An 11,816-nucleotide genomic window follows, 5' to 3' on the forward strand; every position below is an offset into this window, starting at 1 on the left:
AACTGCTATTGCACCTTATACCCACCCACCCATCCCGAGGCCTCTCCTAGTGAGAATGCCAACTTCTGGGCAGTTTTGTACTTGGAACCCAGGACTCTAGTAGCCGGGTTGAGTCAGTGCCAGTCTCTTTGCTCAGCTGGGTATCTGACGCAGACAGAAAACTATCACCGTGTCTAAACTATGAGGTTCAGGTATGCATGGAAATTTCCATTTGTCTGCTACGGAGTGCATAATATCTCCCCACAGAGGAGCAGCCTGCTCAACCTAATCCTGGAGAGTTTAAGCACAGGTTGGCAAGAGTTAAAGCTTGGGTTCCTGAGTGTGTATTGGGGTAAGTATTGGAGTTTTAACTAGTTAAAGCTTCTCTCATGCTGCCTAAACCCTGAGGAGATTGTTTTCCATGTTAACGAGAGTGGAATGAGAAGAATCCCAGTGACTGTTCTGCTTCTCTAAGCCCCACAAACCAGCCAGGCTAATCTGTCATTAACAATGCCCTGGAGGACTCTGGACAACAACAACAACAAATTACATTTGTAGAGCGCCTTCCATCATCAGCCTTTCGGCCTTCACTCTTTCTGTCTCACCCTTTGGAACCCCATCACACAGTCCCATCGCCTCGCTCCCTCTCTTGCCTCCTTTCAGGGCACGTCTCAAGACTCCTATTTCATTGCGTCTTCGGTCACCCTCCTATCCCCACCCTCCCTGCCCTCCACCCCCCTCCTGATCAAAATCCACAGCTCGGGTCCAAATCCCTGACTGTCCAGCACATGGGACACAGTGAGAGGCCTGGGTAAATGTAAGTTGATGTTGTTGTCTGCTGCCGCAAGAGCTCAACCTTCAAATGGACAAACTGCTGTTCCTGCTCAGGCTGAGCTCCACATTTATGGGGTTAATTTCAGTGCTGGATGGCGGGTCATGAATAAAACACGGCTATTGTAAAAGGTAATCTTATTAGAGACTGAGAGTTAGTTAGTAATAAATAACCTACTGGTGACTGGGCGTCCTGTGGGGCCTGAGGGATGTGCTCCATTGGGCAGTGGGGGGGCCATGCATCTCTGTGTTGGTGGTGGGGGGTGGGGGGCAATCACTCTTGGTTTCCATTGGTGAATAACAAATGGAAAATAATCCCAGACGTTTCGAGCAGCGTGCTAAACTCTCTTTCTCAGCATTAACCATTTACGTTCCGAATACTGCTTAGCAACTGGCCTTCCTGCAGTAAAAGCCTTAAGCAATGCGACCTAAAATCATAGAATCCTACAGCACAGAAGGAGGCCTTTTGGCCCATCGAGCCTGTGCCGGCACTTTGAAAGAGCTCTCCAGTTTATCCCTCCCCCATCGTATCGCAATTTTTTTTGCTTTTTAAGTACATACCCAATTCCCTTTTGAAAGTTATTGTTGAATCCGCCTCTGCCACTCTGACGGGCCGTGCGATCCACTGCGTATGAGGCACTGGGGAAAAAATCTGGTTTTGTTTTTCTTTGAAATTGTCCATCGTCTCATTTTGGCTTTTCTTGTTCAACGAGGAGATCCCAATGTTGTTTTGATTTTTGGCCCTCCCTCCCCTCCTCCTCCCTCCCCTCTATTCCCCTCCTCTCCGCTCCCCTCTCCTCCTCTCTACACTCCTTTCTGGATTCCCGAAGGCCTTTCCCCTGAAGCGCTGCTCAGGTTCTGCTATCGGTAGGGAGGCTGTTTCTGCACAGGATGGGGCCGCTGCAGTTTGAAGGCCTTTGCTGTCCACAGTGACTCATGATTCAAGTCCAAGCCTGGGCCCCGCGGTGCGAATGGGGTGTTGGGTCGATAAAGTCCCATCCGCCCGGCCCGGGAGCTGAGGGGGGGCAGGTTCCTGGTGCGAGGGGGCGGAGAGGGGGCGAGGACTGGAGCAGAGGCCTCCGCAGGGAATCCATTCCACGGGTTCCGAATGTGGACTGGGGGCCCGGCGTGAGGGCCCCGGCTGGGGACCTGTGGTGGTTGCTCCAGCCTCTGGTCCCTCCTGATCAGCTCCTGTAACTTGTCCCCCTGGGTTCTTCTGATGTGACAAAGTGTCCGCAAGCCTTGGAACTTCTCCAGGAAGATCTCCAAAGACACACTGCCCCTCAGGAACCTCTCTGTCAGCTCCTGTAAAAAAACAAACCAGCCTATTATATACCTCAAAACCTGCAGCCCTGAAGCTCAGTGGTTAGAGCACTCGCCTCGCAAGCGAGAGGACCTGGGTTTGAATCCCGGGCGGGGTGAAACATTGGGCAAGTTTCCTTATGCCACACACACGCCTCTGTTTACCAGAAGTAAGTAGGAACCTGGTTGTTAGTCGATTGGCGGATCGCTTTTGCGGGGGGATAATACAACAAAATTGGTCACTTCAAAATTGGTCACTGTTTGTGGGACGCTGTTGGGCAGAATTGGGAATTGCACGTTTCGCCCACAAAATATACAATCAATTCACTTTACTGTGTATCCTGTGAAGCCCTTTGCGACGTCTCGAAGACGTGATAAGGCTGCATCAAATGCTAAGATTATTATTATTATAAACTGTACCTTCCACCATTTCCTTACGGTTTGAAAACGCCTGACGATCAGTGAGTAGAGTTTCAGATTAATCGCACTACACTGAGAGCAAACCTCCCTGGAGCCACGGCAAGAATGAGCCATAACAAGACTGGGTTGTGGTTACTATTTATTCATACCTGAACTCCAGCTTGTGAAAGTGTATATCTATATATAGCAGTGAAAGGCCTCAGCTCTCTGTCTTTCCTTCCTCCCGCTAACTCAAAAGGTTTTCACAATCTAACCTTCTCGCTGTATAACTATATCTTCTCAGCATATCTCATTCTTATTTACTGTTCTTAAAGTATGTGTGTGTGTGTGTATCTGTCTGTGTGTGTCTGTCTGTCCCACTCCCATTACCTCCCCACTCCCCCAACCAAAAAATAACTATAAGAATGTAGTCATTCAATCCACAACTGTTTGTGGGGACATTGCTGTGCATATTGGCTGCCACGTTTCGCCCAGAAAATTCCCGCAATCAATTCACTTTACAGTATATTGTGTGAAGGGCTTTCAGACGTCTCGAAGATAAGGCGCTGTATCAAATTCAAAGATTATTATTATTATTCCACGGAGAGATTGTTGGCCACAGTGGCACCATATTGTGTGAGCGTGGGCCGGTTCTCTGCTTACACACACAGACAGTGTTGCACACCAGCAGCAGACAGTGGGGGTGGGGGCCAGTTACCACATGTGAAAAAGCCTCACAGTTGGAGATCAGAGATACCAAATGCAAGGATTATTATCTGGTGCAAGAAACCACAAGCCAGGGAGGTGGGGAGGTGGGTGTGGGGTGCTGGGGGAGCACGATTCTGTCCAGGTTAAGTGAGCCCCGTGTTGGGTTTAATCTCAGGCATTAAGTGCGACTTGGTGCACTTTGTACCTGAGGGGATTCTCCCCAGAGATATGGAAAGTTTCACTGTTTCAGTGAATGACTGAGAACGCTCTCTCTCTCTCTCGCTTAGGAAAATCATTGTAGTAATTCTGAAAACTCATTCCTCCACTGAAGGCTGCCTGAAGTTTCTGGGTATTCCCCAGGCTGCCGTTTGTGCAATATCCCCCCTTCCCCCAACACTGAGCCCCCATCCCCGTGTCTGTGCCCCCTCACCCCTCACACACACAGTGGGCTCCGCGTGCTTTCCCTTCATATGTGACAATGAGAGACAGGAAACTGTTGAACCACAGGATGGTTGGAGGATAAGCTCACGTTCCCTGGTCTGCACAGTGTGCACAATGTGGGCCCTTTGGCATTGTCTGCCATCTCTGCTCAAGTTATAGCGACCGCACTCATCTCTCGCGCTCCCCCTGCCCCCAAAGCTCCCGGTCGGCTGAGTCCGTGTAGCACTTTGAGACGTCCTCTCGCTGTGAGAGGCGCTGTATATAAATGTAAATTGTACGATATCAATAACAATATAGAATAATAATCCTTGCATTTGATACAGCCACTTATTATGGCTTCCAGGGGTCTCAAAGCGCTTCACAGAATATACTGTAAAGTGGATTGACTGTATTTTGTGGGTGAAACACTGCAGCCAATTGCGCACAGCAGCGTCCCCACAAATAGTTGTGGATTGAACATCTTCAAGGCTGAGACTGATAGATTTTTTAAAAATAGAGGGATTAGGGGATATGGAGATAGAAATGGTGGTGCACAGGCTCGAGGGGCCGAATGGCCTACTCCTACCCCTAATTCGTATGTTCTTATTGGGTGACCAAATTATTATTATTTTTTACTCCATAGCGCACAGTGGCTCAGCCCGGCTCACTGCGGACAGTAATGAAGGACGGCAGAGCACACACACAGTTCCTGTGGACTCACCTCCGATTCCTGCTCTGCCTGGTCTGTCGCTCTCTGCAGATGCTCTAGAGCAGTGCTGGGGCTCAGTCTTTCCAGCTGCACAGCTGTGGAGAGAAGGAGGTCACATTAACAGCTGCCGCAGAGCCAGGCCTGCAGGAACCCCTGCCCCTCCCTGCTCCCCAACCCCCTCCTTGCCCCCCGCCCTTCCCTGGGGGAGCACTGCATTGTCGAGGTGCTGTCCTTCCGATGAGATGCTAAACAGAGGTCCCATCTGTGCCTGTTCAGGTGGACATTAAATATCCCACAATTCATGCCACTATTAGAAAAAGGAAAGGAGTTTCTCCTGGTGACTTGGTCAACAATCACTCAAATAAAATTAGTTCAATCTTTTCATGGTTGGTTTGGGGACATTCCAGTGTGTAAATTGACTGCCATATTCACCTACAAATTAGACAGACACTGCGCTTTACAGTAAATTGGTTGAGCACTTTGAAACGTCTTGGCGATGTGATAAGGCGCCATCTCAAATGCAACAATTATCATAACATCTTAAAGCATGTCACAAAGGTTCTGAATACCTTTCTCCAGGATATATTGTAAAGGGTATTGATAGTATACTTTTGGGGCAAAAAAATATGGCAGCCAATTGCACACAGCAGTGTCCCACAAACAGTCGTGAATTAAGTGACAGAATTATTAATATTTGTTTGGGAGGGATTACTATCCCCGGAAAAGCAATCCGCCAACTCCTACTTACTGCTCGGTAAACAGGTGTGTGGAGTAAGGAAACTTGTCTAAGGTTTGGCCCAGGAATTGAACCCGGATCCTCTTGCTTGCGAGGCGAGCCCTCTAACCACTGAGCTACAAGATTCCACGCAAAAGACTGCTCAGCGTTACCCTGGTGCAGTTCTGCCTCAGTGAGATGTCCTTCTCGCCGCGCACACCAGCGTCTGACCTCCAGACAGTCACCCGTGTGTGAATGTGAGCCAGGGTGTTGATGCCTATCAGCCTCCCACACTGCAGCCTGCAGCCTCCCATCTCCCCATACAGCAATAAATATTCATCCAGTGCGGGTCTGCTCTGCTGACCAGCCCCAGCACAGAGCTATAGAGCTCGGCAGTCTCCAAATCAGCTTCCTATTTAGTGGAGTCCAATAGCTGAGTGAACAGATATCGCACCCACAAAAGTCAATCCACTTTCCAATATATTCCATGAAGCGCATTGAGACTTCTCAACTACTCGATAAGGCGCTGTATCAGATGCAAGGATTATTATCATTAACTCTCTTGAGTGAAGAACTTCTTCCTAATCTCTCCCGGAATCTTTCGCTGAGAATCCTAAGTGGGATTCGAAGCAGGAAGTGACACCCTGGGTGTGGGGGGGGGGGGTATGGAGTGAAAGCCTCTGGAATGCTACCCTTCCTGAGGAGCGCTGTATAAGTGCAAGTTGTTGAGTATGGAAAATGCTGGGATCGGGTGCTGGATGGGCAGGAGCTGCTCACCCAGTTTCTGCTGTTTGTAGTCACAGGCCACGGTGGCCTCCAGCAGCTGCTGGTATTTCCTGGTGAGCTGGAGCTTGCCGGCCTCCAGCCGCGGTTTCAGACTGAGGTTGGCCTCTGCCAGGTCCTTGTTCCCTGTCACCGTTGCCTCCTGCTTCAGCTGCAGTCTCTGAGCCTAAGGAGCCAAAGAGAAAGCGTTAGCTTCACCACCAACAAGTCACAAGATCGGTTTGGATGAAGAAGGTCCTTTTGGCCCATTTGATCCCATCCAACACCCACGCGAACTGTGGTCTGTAGTTTAGTGATCAAATAGAAACAGACAAACAAAGACATTAATTACACTCTGTGCTGCACTGGTGAGTGGATCTCAGAGAGAGCATTGAGGGCAGAGATGGGTCGGGTGAAGCCGAACTTTGGGATTTGAAGTGAAACTACTGCACGTTGGGTGACTGAGCAGCACACTGCACGCGGAGACTAGTTTATGCAAAAATGCTGGCAGAACGCAGCAGGAAGGACTGACACTGGCCGAGAGAGGGAGGGAGTTTCGGTCTCGGTTGCTGGAAAATAATTAAAATGTAGGAGCCATGGACAAGGTTTTCATTACAATTGCTGTATAGGATTGTTTTATTTGCAAAGAATGATGAATTCATTCATTCCGCCCCCACATTCCCCTAATGTTATGGCTGCTCAGGTGTTTATCTGATTTCCACTTTAAACGATTGTAATGATCGAGACTCAACGTGGAAACGGATTCCAAAGCCTAACAAGCCTCTGAATGAAGAAATCCCTTGTAATCTCTCCAGCTAATCATCGATTCCCCACATAAAGGAAAGAATAAAAAAATAACTTTGGCCACTCAATCCACGGCTGTTTGTGGGGACGCTGCTGTGTACAATTGGCTGCCGCGTTTCGCCCACAAAATATAAAGTCAATTCACTTTACAGTATATTGTGTGAAGTGCATATCAGATGCAAGGATTATCACTATTCTCTAACCGAACACACGCTTCCATCCTACAGCACTCCAGACACACTGCATTGTACAGTGACCCGGTGTCATTGGTAAACCATAACAACAGTGTCTAGAAACAGGAGGAGGATGTGTGTGCCCTCTCTGTGCAGTTGAATTAGCAGAATAATTGTGATTAATTGGCTCGTTAATTATTAATCACCTGGTTCCCATCAGCCACAGGAAACGTGAATCGGGTTCTTGCTGATCTCACCGCTCAATGACTTTAGATAGTAATAATTTGGTCGCTCAATCCACGATTGTGTGTGGGACACTGCTGTGCGCAATTCGCTGCCGCATTTCACCCACAAAACACACAGTCACTACGCTTTTTCAGTATGTTCTGTGAAGCGCTTTGAGACGTCTAGAAGACGTGATAAGGCACTATATCAAATGCAAAGATTATTGTTGTTGTTGTTCTTACTCGCCAGCCCAACATGAGTGACGCGATAGCAAATGCAAGGATTAGTATTCAAGTCTTGCAGTACGATGGCCGAGGGCCGATGTGCCACACCACAGAGTCAGCCCAACAAACACAGTGTTCCTGGTCTGTACGTGCACACCCCCCCTCCCACCCCCTCCCCCACCCCCCCCCCCCCCCCCCCCCCCCCCTCCCCCACCCCCCCCACCCCCCTCCCTGCTCAGTCTGAGATCAGATCCCAGTATCAGGGCTACCAGACACAGTGTGGCCCGGCCCCCCACCCACACTGCTCACCATCAGCACACGTCCCGGTCCCTCAGTAACCTCTCCGTCTCCCACCTGATATAACATCCACTCACACTCACTCCCGCACGTTCCCAATCCGGTTCCTATTCCCTCTCATCTCAAGCTCAACTTTCCCACTTCCCGCACACTGGCGCCACCCCCAGTGCCCGCACACTCTGGGGTCCCGGAGCCCAATGGTTAGAGCGCTGGCCTCGCAAGCGAGAGGATCTGGGTCTGATTCCCGGGCAGAGCGAAGCCCTGGGCACGTTCCCTGACTTACTCCACACACCTCTGTTTACAGCAGTGAGTAGGAACCCGGTTGTTAAGTCAATTGGCGGATCCCTTTTCCAGGAATAATAATAAACCCCTTCGAAAATAATAATCGCTCAGTCACTCACTGTTTGTGGGACACTGCTGTACGCAATTGGCTGCCGCATTTCGCCCACAAAATACACAGTCACTTTACAGTATATCCTGTGAAGCGCTTTGAGACGTCTCAACAACAACAGTAACTTGCATTTATACATCGCCCCTCACACAGGGTAGTGTTCCAGAGTGCGATATCGAGCCGGGGGGGGGGGGGGGGGGGCAGGAGGTGCCGTACACACGGTTAAAGAGGAAGGTCTTCAGGCGCGACGTGAAGATGGGGGTAAGCGGAGAGATACCGAGGGGGGGAGTGCCAGAGGCTCAGCAAAGTGATAAGGCGTCACATCAAATAGAAAGGTTATTAATTACACGGTCTCTGTCCCCCCCCCCACACCCCACACACTGTGTCTCTGTCCCCCCCCCACACCCCACACACTGTGTCTCTGTCCCCCCCCCACACCCCACACACTGTGTCTCTGTCCCCCCCCCAACACCCCACACACTGTGTCTCTGTCCCCCCCCACACCCCACACACTGTGTCTCTGTCCCCCCCACACCCCACACACTGTGTCTCTGTCCCCCCCCACACCCCACACACTGTGTCTCTGTCCCCCCCCACACACTGTGTCTCTGTCCCCCCCCACACACTGTCTGTGTGTGTGGGGGGGCTGTGAGGGGCTGTGTGAGGGGGTGTGTGAGGGTGTGTGAGGGGGTGTGTGAGTGAGTGTGTGAGGGTGTGTGTGTGTGGGTGTGTGAGGGGGTGTGTGAGGGTCTGAGTGAGTGTGTGAGGGTGTGTGTGGGTGTGTGTGAGGGGGGGTGTGTGTGAGTGAGTGTGTGAGGGTGTGTGTGGGGGGGGAGTGAGTGTGTGTGGGTGTGTGTGTGGGTGTGTGTGGGTGTGTGTGAGGGTGTGTGTGAGGGGGAGGGTGTGTGTGGGGGGGGGAGTGAGTGTGTGAGGGTGTGTGGGTGTGTGTGAGGGTGTGTGAGGGTGTGTGTGAGGGTGTGAGGGTGTGTGAGTGAGTGTGTGAGGGTGTGTGTGGGGTTGTGTGAGGGTGTGTGAGGGTGTGTGTGAGGGTGTGGGTGTGTGTGGGTGTGTGAGAGGGGGGGATGTGTGAGGGTGTGTGTGTGGGTGTGTGAGGGGGGGTGTGTGAGGGTGTGTGTGAGGGGGGTGTGTGTGAGGGTGTGTGTGAGGGGGGGTGTGTGAGGGGTGTGTGAGGGGGGTGTGTGTGAGGGGGTGTGTGTGGGGCTGTGAGGGGGTGTGTGTGGTGTGTGTGAAGGTGTGTGTGAGTGTGTGTGAGGGTGTGTGTGAGGTGTGAGGGGGTGTGTGAGGGTGTGTGTGACGGGGTGTGGGGGTGTGTGTGGGTGTGTGAGGGGGTGTGTGTGGGTGTGTGAGGGTGTGTGTGAGGGTGTGTGAGGGGGTGTGTGTGGGGTGTGTGAGGGTGTGTGTGGGTGTGTGTGAGGGTGTGTGTGTGGGTGTGTGAGGGTGTGTGTGGGGGGGGTGTGTGAGGGTGTGAGGGTGTGTGAGGGTGTGTGTGGGGGTGTGTGAGGGTGTGAGGGTGTGTGTGAGGGTGTGAGGGTGTGTGTGGGGGTGTGTGGGGGTGTGTGAGGGTGTGTGAGGGGGTGTGTGAGGGTGTGTGTGAGGGTGTGTGTGAGGGGGGGTGTGTGTGGGTGTGTGAGGGTGTGTGAGGGTGTGTGAGGGTGTGTGTGAGGGTGTGTGTGAGGGGGGGTCTCACCTGGTCGCTGAGCTGCGCCATGAGTCGCAGTCGGTGATCGTTCCCGAGCAGTTGCCGCAGTTCCCCAGTGCTCAGGAACCCGAAGCGGTCCCGAGACATAACTCCCGCACCGCCTCCCGCACTGCCACTGCCCCGCACTGCCCGCACCGCCTCCCACTGCCCCGCACTGCCTCCCACTGCCCCGCACCGCCTCCCGCACTGCCACTGCCCCGCACTGCCCCGCACCGCCTCCCACTGCCCCGCACTGCCTCCCACTGCCCCGCACCGCCTCCCACTGCCCCGCACTGCCCCGCACCGCCTCCCACTGCCCCGCACTGCCACTGCCCCGCACTGCCCCGCACCGCCTCCCGCCTCCCGCACTGCCCCGCACTGCCACTGCCTCCCACTGCCCCGCACCGCCTCCCACTGCCCCGCACTGCCCCGCACTGCCTCCCGCCTCCCGCACTGCCCCGCACTGCCACTGCCTCCCACTGCCCCGCACCGCCTCCCACTGCCCCGCACTGCCTCCCGCCTCCCGCACTGCCCCGCACTGCCACTGCCTCCCACTGCCCCGCACTGCCTCCCACTGCCCCGCACCGCCTCCCGCCTCCCGCACCCTCCCGCACTGCTCCGCACTCACTGACAGCCACAGATACCCGCCCACAGCAGCCCCGCACCGCCCAGAGACTCACACACACACACACACAGAGACTCACACACACAGAGAGAGAGAGAGACTCTCACACACACACACACACAGACTCAAACAGAGACACCGACACGTGTGAGACTCACACACAGACTCAGAGACTCACTCACTGTGAGACTCACACACAGACTCAGAGACTCACTGTGAGACTCACACACAGACTCGGAGACTCACTGTGAGACTCACACACAGACTCGGAGACTCACTCACTCCACATATACAAAACACACGGATTTTACATACGCTTTACATATGTATATACGGTACAGTTGCAGCTGTGAAGCTCTTTAATAATCTTTGCATTTGATAAAGCGCTTTTCACATCTTTGAGACGTCTCAAAGTGACTATTGTTATAATGAAATATTATTATAATGGAATTGTGATTATTATTATAAATTGTACCAAATGCAAAGATTATTAGCAATGTCCCCCATTGATCTGAACCACATAAAGCTCTCCGGGTCCGCGCCAGGGTTTGGGACCAGGCTCTACATTCCTGGCTCATTCCGACTTGAGTAACCAAATAACATTTGACACAGTCACTACACTTTTCAGCATATTCTGTGAAGCGCTTTGAGACGTCTCGAAGACGTGAAAAGGCACCGTATCAAATGCCAGGATTGTTAGTGTTATTATTATCAATACCTGCATTAGAGTTGCGAATACAGGACAGAACCAGGTCAGCCCAGACCAGGTCAGCCCAGACCAGGTCAGCCCAGCCCAGGTCAGCCCAGACCAGACCAGGTCAGCCCAGCCCAGACCAGGTCAGCCCAGCCCAGCCCAGGTCAGCCCAGCCCAGCCCAGCCCAGGTCAGCCCAGCCCAGGTCAGCCCAGCCCAGGTCAGCCCAGCCCAGCCCAGGTCAGCCCAGCCCAGGTCAGCCCAGCCCAGGTCAGCCCAGCCCAGGTCAGCCCAGCCCAGGTCAGCCCAGCCCAGGTCAGCCCAGCCCAGGTCAGCCCAGCCCAGCCCAGGTCAGCCCAGCCCAGGTCAGCCCAGCCCAGGTCAGCCCAGCCCAGGTCAGCCCAGCCCAGGTCAGCCCAGCCCAGGTCAGCCCAGCCCAGGTCAGCCCAGCCCAGCCCAGGTCAGCCCAGCCCAGGTCAGCCCAGCCCAGGTCAGCCCAGCCCAGGTCAGCCCAGCCCAGGTCAGCCCAGGTCAGCCCAGACCAGGTCAGCCCAGACCAGGTCAGCCCAGACCAGGTCAGCCCAGACCAGGTCAGCCCAGACCAGGTCAGCCCAGACCAGGTCAGCCCAGACCAGACCAGGTCAGCCCAGCCCAGGTCAGCCCAGCCCAGGTCAGCCCAGCCCAGCCCAGGTCAGCCCAGCCCAGGTCAGCCCAGCCCAGCCCAGCCCAGGTCAGCCCAGCCCAGCCCAGACCAGACCAGGTCAGCCCAGCCCAGCCCAGGTCAGCCCAGCCCAGGTCAGCCCAGCCCAGGTCAGCCCAGCCCAGGTCAGCCCAGCCCAGCCCAGGTCAGCCCAGCCCAGG

At 53.7% G+C, this 11,816-nt stretch overlaps 1 protein-coding gene across 1 annotated transcript; it reads right to left on the bottom strand.

The window, feature by feature from the left end:
- Positions 1-1,923: 1,923 nt before the first annotated feature.
- vps37d (VPS37D subunit of ESCRT-I) lies at positions 1,924-9,771 on the bottom strand (the record flags this gene model as incomplete). The annotated part of the gene is made up of 4 exons (XM_042338584.1): positions 9,648-9,771; positions 5,841-6,012; positions 4,361-4,443; positions 1,924-2,115 (listed from the first exon to the last, which is right to left on the bottom strand). Coding segments are annotated over exons 1-4 (546 nt in total), but the record flags the coding sequence as incomplete, so codon positions are not given.
- Positions 9,772-11,816: the final 2,045 nt, after the last annotated feature.

Source organism: Callorhinchus milii, unplaced genomic scaffold, assembly GCF_018977255.1.
Source record: "Callorhinchus milii isolate IMCB2004 unplaced genomic scaffold, IMCB_Cmil_1.0 Scaffold10, whole genome shotgun sequence".
In the NCBI taxonomy this organism is placed as follows: Eukaryota; Metazoa; Chordata; class Chondrichthyes; order Chimaeriformes; family Callorhinchidae; genus Callorhinchus; species Callorhinchus milii.